Source organism: Drosophila gunungcola, chromosome 3R, assembly GCF_025200985.1.
Source record: "Drosophila gunungcola strain Sukarami chromosome 3R, Dgunungcola_SK_2, whole genome shotgun sequence".
Classification (NCBI taxonomy): domain Eukaryota; kingdom Metazoa; phylum Arthropoda; class Insecta; order Diptera; family Drosophilidae; genus Drosophila; species Drosophila gunungcola.
Genome location: NC_069139.1, coordinates 12,743,930 through 12,762,498, shown reverse-complemented (window position 1 = coordinate 12,762,498; position 18,569 = coordinate 12,743,930). Strand labels below are relative to the sequence as shown.

At 43.6% G+C, this 18,569-nt stretch overlaps 2 protein-coding genes across 6 annotated transcripts in view; one reads left to right on the top strand and one right to left on the bottom strand.

Annotated features, from left to right (window-relative positions):
• The first annotated feature begins 311 nt into the window (after nt 1-311).
• The window catches only part of LOC128252718 (sodium/calcium exchanger 3), a 29,564-nt gene continuing 11,306 nt past the window's right edge, over nt 312-18,569 (top strand). The window contains exons 1-3 of one of the 5 annotated variants that reach the window (XR_008267333.1): nt 312-576; nt 648-891; nt 6,270-8,450. Coding sequence is in view for 4 of the 5 variants with exons in the window: in XM_052980669.1 (XP_052836629.1) it covers nt 6,583-8,450 (1,868 nt within the window). In the remaining variant the exon portion in view is untranslated. The remainder of the gene's footprint in view (nt 577-647; nt 892-6,269; nt 8,451-18,569) is intronic. The other 4 variants (XM_052980669.1, XM_052980670.1, XM_052980672.1 and 1 more) reach the window with 4 other exon arrangements.
• Nucleotides 1,193-2,377, bottom strand: LOC128252721 (uncharacterized). The gene has a single exon (XM_052980675.1). The coding sequence runs from the start codon at nt 2,035-2,037 to the stop codon at nt 1,246-1,248; it is 792 nt and encodes a 263-aa protein (XP_052836635.1). The 5' UTR covers nt 2,038-2,377; the 3' UTR covers nt 1,193-1,245.

The following is an 18,569-nucleotide window of genomic DNA, read 5'->3' as shown; positions in this document are numbered from 1 at the left end:
CTTTTGCTAAATATTTAATTCAGTTGCTTGGGCCGCATAGCCATGTTAGAAGCACTTCACGATGGGCTTATTTTGTCTCATTATCTTCTTAGTTCTGACGCTTGCTCAACGTTCGATTGCACAATGGCGGATAGTATCTTTAAGTTGATGACGTGATAATAGCTATACCCGGCAGCGCTTATTAAAACTAGATCGTATAACACAGCGAACCAGAAAGCTTGAATATCAAGATGTAGGACAGCTATCAGGTGTGGTCGCACAAACATTATTGCTCCGACTTATCTTCAGTTGTTCGGACCCACAATTGTATATCTCCCTATCGAGTCGCCTTTTCTGAGGCCGTTCCGTGCGTCATATATATACATTTATATATACGTATGATCGCAACAGAGGGGAGCGAGGAAAGCCAGGTGATATCTGCAACTGCCAAAGTGGCGATTTGATTGGATGACACGCGATCCGAATGCGAGTACGAGTGCGAATGCTCTGATTTATACTTCATGAAAATCAAAATCGAGACAGAGCTACCGATTTCCCCAAGAGTCAAACACCGAAAGGACCGAAACCGGATCCCAGGTGAGTGTGTGCCACGCTTACCGCGCAACGTGCAACGTGCAAAGAGCCACCATATCTCGCCGCCCGCCCAGCTCTCAGCAGAACTGTGCACCTGGCTGAGCGGCGGCTCAGTTGCTTGCCAGGAAGCAAGCGAAGGCCACCCACCCGACGGGCGGGAGAAACTATGAGTTGTCACCACTGAGGCGAACCGCAGGGCGTTCCACAATCCATCCACTCTTGAGTCTCCAGCGTTCGGTTCCCCGTCGAGTCCTGATTCCAGAGTCCAGAGACCTGAGTTCCCATCCCCACCAGCCGCACTGTCAATCACATCCCGGAGTGAGTATCCCTGGGGACAAATCCCTCAGCTTCTCACTCACTTACATTAGGGTGGTGAGTGAGATGTCTAAGATTATTTACAGAGGCGGTCGGAAAAATAAGACCAGGAAATTTTAGTTACAAATTTCCTGTGACTTCCGAGGCAAAAACATTTATTTGTTGCATAGGGCTTAGCGTTGTGTATAGCGTGTGCAAAGGTTTAATATATACAAGCTCATTGATTAAATTCACTTACCATTGTGCGTTTATCAGTTATCAAAATCTATGCTATGAATAAGTAAAAATGTCTTTTTTGTTTCGTTATCTTATTTTTGTTTATATTTTTATTAAATTTTTAAGGAATAACATTTTTAATCATACATTTTTAACATCAAAACCGGTTGATTCATTTTTTTTTATGAACTCATGTACAACAATATGTTCAGGCCAAAATCCAGGATTTAAAATCTGGCTAAAAAGCGGATCAGGTAGCAGGATTTTAAACGATGAAATCTTTCGCTTTTGTTTATTATAAATTTTTCTGATGTGTATCTCATCGGGATAGGGATACGAAAGTTTGGTAACTACGTAATGTTTAAGGGCATCTTCAGTAGTTGATGGAATAAGCCTAGACACGAACACAGCCTTCATTGGAGGAACTGCTGTTAGAATTTCTGGAAGAGGTAAAGCGGTGGAGGGCTTTTTTCTCACTGAATGAACCGGTAAAATTGCAGGAATATGCCGGTCAAGATCCCAAATTTCCGCAGTTTTAGGTTCCCCTTCAGAAATGTTATTTTCAACAATAGTACAATAGTCTTCATCACTGGAATTTGTGTTTCCAGGGGGCTCTGATTTAAACGCGGGATCACATAGCATCTTAAGAGAAGCAAAGGCTGATTCCAACTGCAAACACTTGTCATGAATGACTCGGAATTCTCTAAAGAGCTCATTAATTTCCATACGGGTTTGTCTAATAAACGTTCCCATTTGAGATTTAATCAATCTGCAGTCTTTGCAGGACCATTTCAAACCATTTTTCAAATCACGTTCAGATATACCCGCGCATTTAAAATGAGCATATCTGTCACATAGCCAGCACTGAACATTCTGATCAGAAGTTAAGTTTTTGAATTCGCACGAGTCCATACAGCAGCTCAACATTTCCATTGGCAAGTGTTAAACACAGACAATTAACTGCTATCAGGATAGATACACAAAAATACGATAGTAAAATTAAAGGTAAAGAGCAGGAACTTTATTAGTTCTTTGGGTTCAACAATGTGTTTGTTTAAGAGCAAATCACGAACGAATAACACACGCGAACGAAAGAAGCCCTCAAAAGGGCTTTGAATAGTTGGTAACCCAAATACTCGGCAACGTATATAAAATGCGACAACCAGCTTGGAAGTTCGAATGACGAATGATGGTGCTGTGTTCGAGATTAGATTTATTTGTAAACAAAACCAAAGAGCTCTTGACTACGAAGAAGACTATCGGTGAGGCATGGAAGTAATTATTTTTATTATCTGGTGCCAAAGAACTGAATACTGAAATTTTGAATGGTTTTAATAGCTCTCTAAAATTCTTGTTAGAACAACTGAAATATTACAATTGAAGATTGTGCTAGTGGTTTGATCACTTCTGTATATTCATGACGCGGTGTGGGTGTGGGTATATAAATGAAATGTGCACGGAAAGCCGCTTAGCAGGGAGACAGAAAATATGCGAATAAATTATGTGTGGCCACCTAGCATATATCCACATCAGTTGCTGTAATCCTCACATGTCTGCCCGGCATATTGGTTCTATGTCTGTGCCAACGTCTTTTGTTCGCGATGAAAGTGTTTTTGAAATGAAGGACCACACGGTCAACAAAATTAGCACAACCATTGCATGGCTATCAAAATGATAGTATGCGTTTTGTTAAACTTAGCGCAGACAATAATAAACAAACCAGAAAAATATCAACATTGTCACATTCATGTGATACTTATAAATATATAACTCAATCTCTTTTGTTGAAGGTTTCTTCAAATTAGATATACCATAAACCAAAATATGTATTTGTTATTTAAATTCATCGTATATATTAGAAAAGGTTTGAAATCGAAAGTTCTTTATGATATATTACTCTGATTTAAAATAGCATTCCCACCAAAAATCAACTTTTCCTTCTGTGTAAAAAATTAAAAAAAAAAAAGTGAGAGGGGGAACTAGTAAACAAGCGATAGCCGTTATAAGCTTGAATGATCATTATCGGGTTTTAATTAAATATTTGGATAACATTTAAAAATAAATGTGTATGTTCTTGGAAAAAAAATCCCTTTAGTGGCCAATCACATTTCAACACCACAGAGGGGATGATAGCTTCGTTTCACCCCATTTTTTTTGCCATGCTTTCAGTGACTGAGTTCCCCCGATTTCCCATAGTAGGTGGCTGGCAAAAACCGAAAACCGAAAAAAACACCGAGCAGAGAACAAATGCAAAAGCCGTGCACACCAAATAATTATGAACCGGGGGACAGAGACATGAGACAAGAGAAATACCGACAGATAGCGAGAGAAAAAAGCAGCAGAGGCAGACAGACAGGTGGTAATATGGGGATTCTAACGGTGGATTAGTCGTGCGCTGCCTGCCAAATGCGATTGCGAATCGGGAAAAAATGGAATCCGAAATCAGTGCCAGCTGACTGGGCTATATATAAAAACATCTGTAAAGGGAATTACTTTACAGCCAATTAGACTTTGTGTTTGATTTGCCAGACGATTTCGAATGGGAATGCTCCTTGAACCTGGGACCAAACCGAAAAATTCGATCGTCTTCAACCCGTCGAAAAACGTATGTAAAGCAAATATGGTGCAACGTAACGCGCCAGCGCAACGTAAACAAAATGTGTGTTGCTCGCTTGGTCTCCTCAACTATTTCCCATTCTCATTTTTACACAAAGAACTTTGCATGTCAATCATAAAAGCATCTACAATTATTTGTATACAAAGTCGAACATATGATTTTAAGGCCTACTTCCCTTAGATAAATTTAAAATTATTGATCATAAATTAACCAATGTAAGGCTTTTGATTTACGAATTATATCCAGTTTTGTCCAAACAATATTTTAGTTCTTTATTAATAATAATATTACTCACACATTTAATTAACTTTCAAATTTTGTAACGTTGGCAAGCTTTAAAATCTAATTTGGGAATATTTATAAAACTCATTTGAGTTTTTAGTTAAAATATGCGGTAGGTTTGCTGCATTAATTTCGAAAGTTCAAACTAGAAAAAATCATATATGTTATTTAATAACTTTTTAGATTCTAAATTGTTTTTCTGTCTGTATTTCTATTCCCGTTCCCACGTTCATACTCTTTCATATTCGCTCAGTCGCATTCTCAGTCGCAGTCCTTGGCGAAACGCAGCGCGTTCGATCGCTAGACGATTATATTATTTTTTGTTTGTGCTAAATTTAAAAATCCGCGTTAATTTTAGTTTTACGCTCATTATCGAGTTCAAGGGGCGGCTAAAAACATCAGTTCGATACGTTCAATAAGCAGAGCAGTGTAAGCAACGTGGCAGCTGAATTTTTTTTTAGCCCCGGGTCAAAGCTTTTTAATTAATTTGCAATCTTTTAACCCGACGTGCAACCTTTTCCAATAATGGCCAAATGCAATTTACCGCTGGAATGAAAAACGGATGGCGGAGAGAAGAAATGGCCAGCATATGTTCCGTGCTCCCAGGGGCGTCTGTCTGTCTCATCTTCATTTACTTTCTCCGCTTTTTACCCCCTTGCCTTCTATCTCGCTCGCTATCAGTCTGTCCCGCTCTTTGTCTATCTATATCGGCGCTGCTGTCGGCTCTTGTTGTAATTGCTAAATTAATGCAAACGTTGATGATTATCTTAGCCCCTTCGCCATAAACCATGGGGCATATTGATTTATTGGATTTCGAAGCCAGTGCCAAAGTGTTGTGCCATCCGAATGTGTGTGCTGGTGATCCAAATGTGCATATTAAAAAAAAAAAAACTCAACTATAAATACGACAGAGGTCTGTGAACGATGGGATTTTAGAGTCAGTTCTCCTTTTAAAGAATTATCGTCTTCCTGTTAAAACACACCCTAAAAACAATAAAAAATTGCTAGTCTTGGTGATATTTGCAGTTTTAAAAGTTGGGTGCCTAGTTGTCAACAGTTTTTATCTGCATGTTTGCAATTCCCCATATTCCCCCATATTCCCCCTTCTTTATTTTCTGCATTTATCTTCTCTTTGTCTTGTCAATCACTTGTTGTCTTTTTGTTGCCGTCCAACGTAAATGTTTTTGGTTCCGTTTCTAGTTCCCGTTATTGACATTGGAGAATTATGTACATATTTATGTACATATATATGTATTATCGATTTCTCGGTCAAGCACGCCTATTTCGGTGCATTTTCCTCTCATTGGGTTTACAATTCAATTTGAAAATTTCATCTCGGTCTGTTTTTAATTTTCTCAGAAAATGAACTTTGTTTGTCTCTAGCTTTCCATCTGCACTGGCAAATTTAATAGTTGCACTTTTGTTTATGTTTTATGCTGTCTATTTACGCATTAAATTTCGTTTTCGTGTAAATACACAAAACAGCTGAACGACTGCCTGGCAAAGCTCAAAGGAAAAAGGCTACAAGCAAAACGCCCACCTCCACCTCCACACAGGGCGAAATACAGACTCAATTTAAATTTAATTTTCAACATTACTGCGAGATTGTTTGGTTTTTGTCAATATGAGAGCAGTCCAATTGTTTTTCAAAAAGTACTTTATAAAGTTTATGGCTTGTGTTTTCTGCATCAGTGTGGTCATTCCTTCTGAAAGCTATTTAACAAAAAAAAAAGGAAAACAAATCATTTATCAATTTTGTTGCTTGATTAGTGTAAGGTTGTTTTTGTTTATGGGTATTTGAGCATTGCTAAATGTTTGGCAATATTTTTTCTTGATTAGTGTAAAGTATTTGTTTTCTGTTGGTATGGAGGCATTGCTAAATCTGTGAACAAAATAGTTTAAAACTAAAGGAATACATTATCTGTTGTGGAGAAAGTATTACAAATACAACACTAATACTTATGCTCGGGTTACTTTCGATTAATTGGGCCAATTAATATAATGAGAACTGTTTACAAGATTTTTGGTCAACCCATTGTACCACCCTGCTGCTGATGCATATCCATGCCACCCGTGTGGCGATCTAGGCGGGCTGTGCTAGCGACTATTTGCGGGCTTTCGCAACCTTCGCAGTGGCATTGCGCCTGGCGACACACTCGTGATGCAATGCACCCGAAATAGGCGCCCAAGAATAGGAACCGCAATCGTAATGGACGCAAGTCAACTAACTAACGCTCTTCTCTCTCCATTCCTCTCCCCTCCGCAGGTGCAGCGGCCCAACTGCGCCAGAGTGTTGAACGTGCCAGTGCGAGAATGCCTTCTCGCGGTCCCACGTCATAGTCACCCTCATTAGAAACGAGCAACACTCCCGGCAGCAACACCAATTGCAACTGCAGCAGCAGCAGCAACCAGCAATTAGCAGCCAACTACGAGCAACTAGCAACCAACTAACAAGCAGCACAAATCATAGCCAAATCGAACGCAACAAAGCTTCCAGAGTCCAGAGGCCAGAGGAGGTCAGAGCAGGAGAGCCAATCACTTCCAGGACAGGGAGAAGCCATCCCAGCCAGTAACCAGCCATGCAGTTGCTCCTCAAGTCAATCTTCACCTGCGCACTACTAGTGATCTTCGTGTACGCCACCGCCCAGTCACTCCTCAAAGTGCAGGAGAGCGAGGCGCGGCGGGCATACCTCAATGGCACCTCCACCTCCTCCTCCTCCTCGTCCTCCAGTAATCTCAGCCAGGATGGCCACTTCCTTAGCCGGCGGCTGAGGCAGGCGATGCACGGCGAGGAGGGTGAGGAGGGGGCGCCCTCGCAGATGGAGGACGACCTCAACCAGCTGATGAAGACCAACGTGGACGCGCCGGACAAGGAGGAGCTGCGCAGGTGCAGCGTGGGCCTGGTGCTGCCCGTGTGGACGCCGGAGTTCAACATATCCTTGGGCGACCGCCTCATCCGCGGCTTCGTCTACTTCGTCCTGCTGATCTACCTGTTCGTGGGCGTGTCCATCATAGCGGACCGCTTCATGGCCGCCATCGAGGCTATCACGTCCATCGAGCGGGCGGTGGTGGTCAAGGGGCCGAACAACGTTAAGCAGGTGATGCACGTGCGCATCTGGAACGAGACGGTGGCCAATCTCACGCTGATGGCTCTCGGGTCGAGTGCCCCCGAGATCCTGCTGTCCGTGATTGAGATCTACGCGAAGGACTTCGAGAGCGGCGACCTGGGACCCGGCACCATCGTGGGTTCAGCCGCCTACAACCTCTTCATGATCATCGCCGTGTGCATGATCTGGATACCGGCGGGCGAAGTGCGACGCATCCGGCACCTGCGCGTCTTCTTCGTGACCGCCCTCTTCTCGATCTTCGCCTACGTGTGGCTGTGGCTCATCCTGTCCGTGTTCACGCCCGGCGTGATCCTGGTCTGGGAGGCGATCGTGACCTTGCTCTTCTTCCCGCTGACCGTGCTGTGGGCATACATCGCCGAGCGGCGGATGCTCGTTTACAAGTACATGGACAAGAACTACCGCGTGAACAAGCGCGGCACCGTGGTGGCCGGCGAGCACGACCAGGTGGAAATGGATGCGGAGAAGGGGCCCAAACACCCGATGGTCACATCCGCGCGCGGCACCGACGCCGAGGCCTTCGACGAGGCCCGTCGCGAGTACATCACTGTGCTGACGGAGCTGCGCCAGAAGTACCCCGACGCCGATCTCGAGCAACTGGAGATGATGGCCCAGGAGCAGGTGCTGGCGCGGAGCAGCAAGTCGCGCGCCTTCTACCGCATCCAGGCCACTCGCAAGATGGTCGGCAGCGGCAACCTGATGCGCAAGATCCAGGAGCGTGCCCACAGCGACCTCACCGAGGTCAAGGCCCAGCTGCACGCCGGCGACGACGATGAGGCGGACGATCCCATCCGCATGTACTTCGAGCCGGGCCACTACACCGTCATGGAGAACTGCGGCGAGTTCGAGGTGCGGGTGGTGCGTCGCGGCGACATCTCCACCTACGCCAGCGTGGAGTACGAGACGCAGGACGGCACCGCCTCCGCCGGCACCGACTTCGTGGGCCGCAAGGGCCTGCTCAGCTTCCCGCCCGGCGTCGATGAGCAGCGCTTCCGCATCGAGGTGATCGACGACGACGTCTTCGAGGAGGACGAGTGCTTCTACATCCGCCTTTTCAATCCCTCCGAGGGCGTTAAGCTGGCCGTGCCCATGATCGCCACCGTCATGATCCTGGACGACGACCACGCCGGCATCTTCGCCTTCACGGACTCCGTCTTCGAGATCACCGAGTCCGTCGGCAAGTTCGAACTGAAGGTGATGCGCTACTCCGGCGCCCGCGGCACCGTCATCGTGCCCTACTGGACCGAGAATGACACGGCCACCGACGCCAAGGACTACGAGGAGGCACGCGGCGAACTCATCTTCGAAAACAATGAATCTGAGTGAGTATTGCACTTTTCCTCCTTATTTGTGAGCCAAACGAGCTCAGGTTTAGTTGCACAACATCTTGTATGTCCTCATGGAAGAGTCAGATTATAATTAAAAAAGATATATTAACTTAATTTTCATAGCCCGATTTAGAGCTGAGATAGAAGAGGAAACTAGCAAATTCCTAACTGTTTACCAAAATATAGTTTCTTTCTTGTTTTAATATTGACCTACAATTGAGCTCAACATTTTTTATATGTTTATTTAAAAGTAATTTCATGGAGGTTACTCTTTCTGATATTTTTGAATACTTAAGATTACATTTAGAGTAAACATTAAACATTATCTTAATTTCCAAAGTTAAATAAATAAAACTAGCAAATTTTTATCAAGTAACAAAAATTAAGCAGCCAAACATTCTTGGCTAATGGGAAGCACGTAACGGAAAGTTTCTTTCTTGTTTTGATAGTTAGTTTGACCTACATAAGTCTAAGTCTGAAAATCACTAATATGTTTCTTTTAGGTCTTTGTGGGAACACTGGGTTAAGTTGTGTTTTGCCATGCATGTCTAAAGTCCCGGGACTTTGCTCCCCCCTATCGATTGCGCCGGAATATCCCGACGCCCGGTGTCACGCAATGCGAACTCCCGGCGGAGTCTTTTGGCCAACTCGCAATTTCCGCTCCGGGAATAGATAGGCTGCGAATCGATTAAAGTTGGAATAATTGGGGCTTTTTAATTGCCACACCAGCTGCCAGATGGCATTGGCAGTGGCAGTGACAGTGGCCGCCGGGATCGCAAAATGGCAAACTCTGCGTAGTCATCGCTTTTGCTCCTTTTCTGGGCAGCACCTGCCCCTCAACCCCCATCGCGAATCTATTGTAGTTGAGCGTGTGTGGCTGTTTTCCTGCTGGGTGCCAGGTGCCCGGTGCCTGTGGCCCAATTTTCCTGGCTGCGTGCTGAGGGACAACATACATCCAGACATTCAGACATCCAGACATCCCTTCCAGACATTAACACCCTGCGGGCTGTAATTAATTGTGCAAAATTTATTCATTTTGACAAACATTGGCCAGACGACAGCCGCACTGGCAAGTTAACTGCGTTTGCATATGTTTTTATGTTTTTGTGGCTTTCATGGCCATGTCCGAAATGTCGGGGCGACACGCAACATGGCCACATATAGGTCAGCCTTCGTCGACCCGGTTAGATCCGGGCCTTTTAAGATGATTTATGGCCCGAGAAAAGGCCCAGCATATGCCGCGAATTAGGCTGGCCGAGAATCTGGGAAATGGCTTCAATTTGATGGGCACTAATCATGATTTACTTGCTGACTTAATTAGAGCATAGACAGGACCTTTTACACAGCGAGAAGAAAAATGTTTAAAACGTTGCCCAGGTTTCTCTTAATTCAATGGGAGTGAATAGAATAAAAAGATTTTGTATTGGTGGTTTTCAAAGCAAAAAACTTATATAAAAACCATCTTGAATATGAAACAAAAACTGCAAATTCGATTGAGAGCAATGCATTTTATTCTTTGTTTTAGATAACATTTCTCGCTCACTGTACTTTGTGTTTATTATGTGAAGCAGCTCTTCTGGGACTGGGACATTTGTATGTATGTTTTTCCTAAGACTCCACTGCACAAATCCTCATTAATGGCCTTCCCGCTCCGGTTTCTTGTAACTCCCCGAGGCAGTTTCGCGCAAAATTGTTTCAAACACGTCGCCACAGACATAACATGAATTTTTGAGGATCTCTGCATTATTAAGTGGTAACGAAAGCGGAGCGTACAATTAGAGGGGGGCCAGCATGAACGTCAACGGGGGAAAACTTACACGAACAAAGTGGCAGCGATGCCGAGCCTCATGTGAAAATGTCGTGCGACGGCGATGTGTCCGGGTGAAACGCTCCCAAAGTGCTCGTTAAGTCGGCGCTTAAGCCGTTTCCCCATTTGCCACGACAGTTGGAATACTTTTTAATGTTTGTGTTCCGACTGGATGGATATGGATGCAATTGCCGCCTTTGCCCTATTTGTCTCGCAATTATTTGCCAACTTTTAAAACGTTTCATTGTCGCCAGTGGACGAGCGAATTTCCTGCTTCCCCGCTGAGCAAGTGCCCCTCCGTGGCGATCCTTGCGGGCCTTTTGTGGCATTTACAGCCACTCAAGTTGAATGCCTTGCGGTGCCGTTGGTAATAATGTTTGTTTTAATGTTGCCAGTTTCGCTGGCGAACTGCCAGCCAGCCAAGTAACCCCGGCCGACTCCCACACACTGATGACGATCTCGGTCTGCTTTGCTCTTCCAGCGGAAATGCCATAAACTAGCTATCACAATTAAGCGCGTTTTGATGTATTTTTAAACGGCCCTTAAAGAGCGGCAGGCTCTTTAAAGGAACTCCAAAAAAATAAAACAAAGCGGTGAGCCAAATTAAATTACTGGCAAATCTACTTTGAAGTCGATGCGTGTGGCTGTGGCTGCAATGTATTTGATTTTTTTTTCGCCACAGCAACTCTCTGCGCTTTTCTCTTTTAATGAAAATCAAGAGCCGGCTCTGCCACACCGATATAGATATGTATGGCCCAAGCAAGCCAGAAATTTGCCAGCTTTCAGGCAGCGGAAATGCGCAACAGCAGCAGCAGCAGCAGCCATGTAGTCGGCCGTCATAAAAAACAGCACCAACAGCAGCGGTAGGCAGTAATGCCATAAAATTCCCCAACGAAACTGGAAAAAAATATGAAGAAAAAAAAGCGAAGTGGGCTACAAAGTGCCAGCTCTGATGCATAAATTTGTATAATCTTGGGGGGCCGGAGTGGGCACATTTGGATTGAGTTATAGGTCCTTAAATAACCGACTCTTGCAGCGCGCTACGTGTATTAAAAAGCGGCCAAAATCCGTAAACCGCATATCGGGGCCGCATTTAAGATGAGCCCCTCGGGGAGAAGCAACGTTTCCATTAGCTAAGCCAGACAGGTTTTTCAGACAACTTTACTGTGCGTGGCATTTGTTAATTAGCCACAGTTTAGCCGGCTTGCCACATGGCCTAAATGTTGCTCCCCAGAGAGAGAGAGAGAGAGAGAGAGAGAGAGAGAGAGAGTGCGAGACTGGCAAATGGAAGATTAGCATTTGGGCGGCTGTAAGGCATCCAGTTCTGCACGACTTGTCCAGGTTTTTATAGGCAATCCCTTGTGAGCACCGCAAATAGGAAGCTTCGAGCACATAAAAGTCAAACATAAAATATGCACAAAGAGCCGGAGAGGAGAGCATACAGATGAGAGCAAATATTTTATTAAGCACACATAATCTGAAATGGAAATTTATGCTATTTTCAAATCCAACCACCTTACAAGTTATCATCGTCGTGTGCGGCTTTTGCTTTCACTTTTCGTGTAGCATTTCCTGTGGCCGGCGGGGAATTTCCCGGCCCGGTCCAGCTGCTTCACTGACTGACAAGTAATCGGAGTCTGCCTCCAAGTGCCATCCTGCCCCCCTGCCATCCTGCCTTTCTGCCATCCTCCCATATCGGTATCTGTTTTGGGGCAAGCTGCCTAACTGCCAGCCATTTCCCATCCATGTGAGCGTGAAGAGGAGCACACAACCGCAGTGCTTGTCGACTAAGCCCATTTGGAGGCACTCAGGCACTGGCCGAATCCCGACGGGGTTGTGTCAGGAGTCCGCCAGCCTGAGAACCCGATCCGCAAGGAGCTGATTCCTTGTGGCAATATTACAGGGCAGTGTTGCTTGCCATGGGTTGCAGCCATTGGAAATGCCTCACAGTATACATTACCTCTGAAAATATGCTAAACAGTGAAAACAGTGAAAACAGGGCTTGGGCTGGCACTTTTTGTTAACAACTATTTTGACCTTGAAATTAATTTAAATCCTTACTTAAATTCAATTTTCATTGCCATAAAATATGGGCAATAAATAGGAAACTATTGTTATTTAAACATTTTAGGAACAAGGGCTATATTAAAACGCTTTTGTTTATTCTAAATAATAACTTTGTTCTTCCCATAATTAATTATTATATTTTGAATATTTATGTCAATGATAAATATACACATAGTATATACATATATAACCCCATTTGACCAGAAAATATCTAAGATGGCAGCACTGGAAAGTCACTGATAGAATGTCGGGCTGCAAGAACCAACACTGAATGTGGTTCCTTTAAAACAGCCCACAAACACACAAAGTTATTCACGGCTTACATTCCTGTGGATGCACAAAGGGTATCTACAATTCGATCGGCCCGAGTGCCAGGGTAGGCCAAAGTTTCTTATTTGCGATTCAATTTGCTTTGGGGCTGCGGCTGGGCTGGGCTGGGCTGGGCTGGGCTTGGTACCCCTGCTCTTGGATCGGCGTATAAATTGCCGACGGTCGGCAACAGGCAGCAAACTGTCCGTCCGTTCGTCCTAGCAAATGTCAATTGGTTGCTTGTGCTGTGCTGTGTTGTTGCCGCTGAGTCTTGGGCTCGGGTATCTCATGTTTATCTGGTTCTCGTTAGCATGAACTGTTTCTTCTGGGGTTGCCCCCGAATCCCCTGGTTCATCAGGTCCCTTTATTTTGGTTACCTCTGTTTTTATTTGCCTCGTTTGTCCGCTTGTTGTTATTATTATTATTATTATTATCATGACATCAACAGGAAAAACAAGGGCTGGTGAACTTAATCATCGCCATGGCCTGGGCACCGAGATGAACATCCTCTTGAGGCCAGCCCTCAACTGTTGCTCAAAGGGGTTTCGAGTTTTAAGTTTCCCCAAACCAAAGAAGCTGCTAAGCACCCACCATAGAAACGGCTCTGAGTTCGATTTAGAGCTCTTTAAAACTCGTTGAACTGCCAAGTAAAAGTAATAAAATTGCGATTTGCTCCTGTAATTGCAACGCAAATTGAATGAAACCATCCCGCACCTAGGGAAAGTTTTCTAATAAGCGAAAGTACCGCTGAAGCTGCGTTCAATTTGGAAAGCAATTTTGCTGGCTTAAGTAATTTTGGCAGCGTCAGTTATAAAATGTTTATATTTGCCAAAAGCTAGATGACAGTTAAGCTCGTTTATTTTTAAACATAATTATAAGTCTTCAGAGCAAAATATATATTTTAGGGAATTTTGATTATCGATTCTGTGGCAATGTCAACTGAAACAAGTGCATAAGCAGCCCTGTGTTTGTGGCATCTCAAAATGCGGCTGATTTATGTATGCCAACTTTGCCAACTTTGCCAACTTACATCTCAATAAAACGGCAGGCAGCTGAAAATGACAGAGCAGCTATGACAAATGATGAAAAGCGCACAAAGCACCCAGCCAATTTCAAAGGTCACAGCCCACACCCCACCAGATACCCAGCCACACATGTCCGAACCAATTGTGAGTTATGTTCACGGGCACCTTGATCTCTTTCTCGTTGGCTTCTTCATTAAAACGTCACCCAAGTTGGACTCACGGCGGGAAAACCAAGGAAAGGCAGGGAAATTGGGTAAGAGAAAAGCAAGGTAAGGACCCAAAGTGACCCGACTCCCAGCTAATTATGAGTCACAAGGACTGTGGGGTCATTAAAAATTACCCGTCAACCTGCAGAGGAGGTATTTTTCCGGAAAGAACTCAATTAACGCTGCTCCCATCAACAGTGCAACATATAACCAGTGATGGGTAGAGAAATTCATTTGTTTTAATTATGTAAAGTCTGGAAAAAAAGAAACCTGCTGTCTAGGCAAAGGCTCACCTTTTTCCACGATTAAGTACAAAGGTAAAAGGTCAAAAGGCTAAATTCATTTAAAGTGCTCAGCGTTTTGTAAAAGTAAACTGTTCATAGATTTATATAAATGAGAACATAGCTAAGGTAAATGTAAAACGGAAAATATTTAATCATGTATATTCATTCTGAAATTGAAAATATCTTAACCTATAGGTAACATCAAATATAAGGCTAGTTAGTTAGCTAGTAAGGTAGTTAAAATCGCAAAATATTGAACTCTTTTTCGATGAAAGTGCGTTCCATCAAATCCAATGCCTGCACATCCTTTTATTCGTGCTTTTCAAATACGATTGAGGGATTTGTTGGCTATTCATGGACTCGGCAGGATGACTTGGTTTCCACTCGATTTGCTTTTTTGCCAAAGACTTGCCTGACAAAAGAAACGGCTCCCCTCGTTACCAGGAACTTGGAAGCTTCTTTTTCACAAATTGGTCCTTGACTGGTCGTCTTTGTTTTGCGTTCAGCCAGCCGAATGGAAGAAGTTTTCAACGCCCTGTGGCTCAAAAAGTCAGCAAGTTAATGAATACGGATCCTTGGAAGTGAGAACTTTGGCTGGCAAATGGTTAGCTCTGTTCAGCAATTACTCCAACTTTTGCAATTACAACTCAATAAGTAGGTATCTACGACGGTCAACGCGATGCGGGTCTGGGTCTTTTTTATTTTCCGACATTTCCGCCGAATGTTTTCCCCCAAGCACAATGTGTTTACGGCCTTTTAATGAATGAATTATTACTCATACGACATGGCTGCACCAACAGAAAAACCAAATGGTCTAAACAAAAACATGAAAAAAAAAAACAAATACGAAATGTGAGTTTGTTCAGTGGCCTTACAGCCACATCTGGGCACAACCACACGTGCCGGCAATGGGGGAAAAACTTGTGGGGCTGTGGCCAATTAAACGGTACTTTAAAATTCCAGAAAAACATCTCACGTTTATTTACTGTGTGGAAACTTTTGTCATGGTCAGCCGCATTTCTTTAGATCCTTAAAAATAAGAACAAAAAATGGAATAACAACGACCGCAGAATTAATTTGCTATTTTACTGGGAACCATGTTCGAGATTGATTCGATTAACTAGCAAGAAAGTTGAAAAGTCCATTCTCCGTTACAAATCACTTTGTGAACAATTCGGGGATTTAAAGGCTTCAGAGGGAAAGATATAAAAAGTTCATGATTTACTGAATACAACTAACATTGGAAGTTGCACACAAAATTAGCCACTTTAAATTTTAACAAAAAACTACGTTTTGTCTGCGTGTTGCTAAAAACGGTTCAGTTTAAGCTGGAAATAAAAAAGCGAAACATGAAATTGTTAAGTAATTTAACATACATACGACACGTGACTAGACCGCAGGGGGTAACCTTCACATCACCCCCTGAGGGACCACCCCACCCAGCACCACCCTGCCATACACAGCACCACCTACACCACCTGCATGTGACATGGCTCGGATAGCCCGCATTTGGCTGGTGGTTTATTATTTACCCGAGCCGATTGTGGGGGCAGAGAGATAGTGTTGTTGTTAATTTCGCGCCTCAACAAGTGTAATTTGTTGTCTTTGCGGCGTCACCCGCTCAAAAGCAAAGGCAGCTCATTGTTCTGCACTCCGGTCACGCTCATATGTCGAACATGCATTCAATTTGTCGTTATCGGAACGCTCAGATCGCTCTTTTACATTTCATGGGACAAGCCAGAGATAAGTCTTGTTTCTAACAGTTTTAAAGACCATGCCTACAGGTTTTGGAATGGCTTAAAAACAAATTAGTTTTGTAATTATATAAATAATTTTGAAATGCAGTAATGTAATTTAATGTAATTTTATTGTGCTAAAAGTTAGATAAAATATTTTTGTTTAGTTCTACAACACTGTTAGCAGAACAAATAATTCTACTAATTAACCAGTTAAAACTTAAATTACAAGACAAGAAAAGGGACCCTCGGGGGCTTACCAGTTTTGCTTACCTTTCGATGAAATGTTTGCGCAAGTCAGCCAAACTTGACGTTTTGATAGACTGGCCAAATTAGGGCTCAATTTTACTGCCAGTCTAAAGTCCATAGAGGTCACTACGAACCCTCGCAATCGGGCTGAACTGGAAACACTGAGCAGCAACTCAAATATTTTCGATAAATTTTAAATGAATCTCGCGTTCACTTCGTCAATATTAGGCACCCTGATAGAACGGCAAACACATTTTTGCTTTCAATTTATTAAATTTATAAGGTATAACGCTCGACCTTTGCCCTGAGCCAGCGGTGGCTGCTCCCACACCAATCCGCTCCACCTGAGAACTCACATGCAATGGCAAGCCACTTTAGACATTAAGCATTCATGTCCGAGATGCAGAATTATTAAGTTAATCACCCACGGGCTTGAGTAAAATTCAATTGTCATTAACAAAATTAGCTCGGTCCTTTTTTTTAGTTTGTAAAGTTAACTTCTTTTTAAAGTTTAGCTACCAAAACATAACAGTGTTTTATTTATTTAAAAATATTTCGGTCATAGATACTTCTTTAATTTAAACCATTTTTTTTTTGGGCGGTCCACAATTGACCGCTGAATCAATCTGTTAAGGGCGTTACCGCATTTATTGAATTTCAAAAAGATTCGTGGTAATTTCTACGTGCCGAATAGTTTATGGTCATTTAGCTCCCCTTTAATTTCGAACGGGTAACAACTAAAGGACGGGCAGTGGCACATAATTGAATTCCCCGAAGTGGCAATCAATCTGATGCTGATTTTTCTTGTCCAATTTCCGCCCGCACATCCTGCAGTTTTTCCTGGAAATTCCATTAAAACGACGCCTGGCGGAAAACACTTTAATAATTATCGAGAGAGCATTATTAATTGACCCACTGGCCGGGGGCTGCCAATCTAATGGATGCATATTGCAATCAACATCACCGGCAGGTTTAGATTTTGTACTTACACTCACTCACTACTTTAAACATTTTTAGTTTCGCACAGTGTGACTTAGAAATTTTACCTTGAATTTGAATTTAAAATTCAAAACCCTGAAATGCCACACTGCGTCCCCAACAATATGATATGCAGCGAGAACGTCATTCGTAAAACTCCCAACCAAAAGCGACGTTTCGCCGCAGGGTGGATGGTTCTTTTGGGTGGTGCCAGCTCAGCTGGGATGGCCAAGTGAGCAGATAGGATACACTCACAGCCAACCAAAGGTAAAAGTTTGTAATGGTTAATTCCCGCCCGCAAGGAAGACCCTCCCGCCCCTCCAACTTGGGACTTGTGCACCGCTCATTGCTATGCAAATTGCTGTATTTTTCTTTAATTTTATTTTCAGGCACAAGTTTTGCCACCCTCCACCACCGCCATTTCCCATTTGCAGACCCAGTTTTCTAAGGGGTGGCCTCGCCCTTGCGTTGACTAAGTAATGCTATTATGTGTGCTTGACCATACGGGTATTTGAGGGGATCGGAAGACAGGGGGACTGTGAGTTTGCATGCCCATGCCGAACGGGAGCCAGTGGCCAAGCTCGGTCAGGTAATTGAGGCGCCTGGCAGGAGCCGTGAAATCAGGGTGTCAGGAGTCAGGGAGCAGGATTATTAGCCTGAGCTGTGGCATCAATCAGTTGAGACTTTGATGGCCGTGGTGTGTGGGAAATGCGGCAGCTGCCGGATGCCGAAAGCCATCCGGAATGCGGAGGTGCGGACTGTAATCGCCGGCTTACAAGCTCATCCAACCAAATTGTCAGACTTTGGGAATGTGATTCGCTCCCCTTTTGTTTAACTTTTCCCAACATTTTCTGTGGCTTCGTAGCCGTTGCATTGTTCTCCTCAGTATATTAATCGTTTTTATTCAGATTAAAGCTAGTTTTTGGGTAAACTATTTGGTTTCTTAAGTTCTTATTTTGGGAATATTGTGATCAGAGTTCGCAAATATAACACACTGTTTAATGAGTATTACCAATCCTGAGTTATTTCAATATTTGTTTTACAACTTTCGCCCACAAAAATGAACTTTAAAAATAATTAAGTCTAATAAGACTTAATTTGCAGAGCTATTTCCGTTATCCATTCCATGTTATAATTGAAAGGGTGTTTGAACTCCCAAGCAGCTGTGGCGCACTACAAACATTCCGTTGCTTGGTAATGACCTCCTGGAACCGCACTTGTTGGCTAACCAACCCGCACCAGACCACAACAACCACGACGTTAGGCCAAGTCCGGCCTTCCGGTTGAGCCCACGATACCTGGTCTTTGACCATGTCTGCTTCTGGGCAGAAGCCCACTTGTTAGTTTTGCAAAATCAATAGACCCATTACATACCCCTTCGAGTGGATTAGGTGTGTGAGTAGGGGTAGGTGTATGGGTGTGGGTATGGGTATGGTTAACAGGGGGCGACAA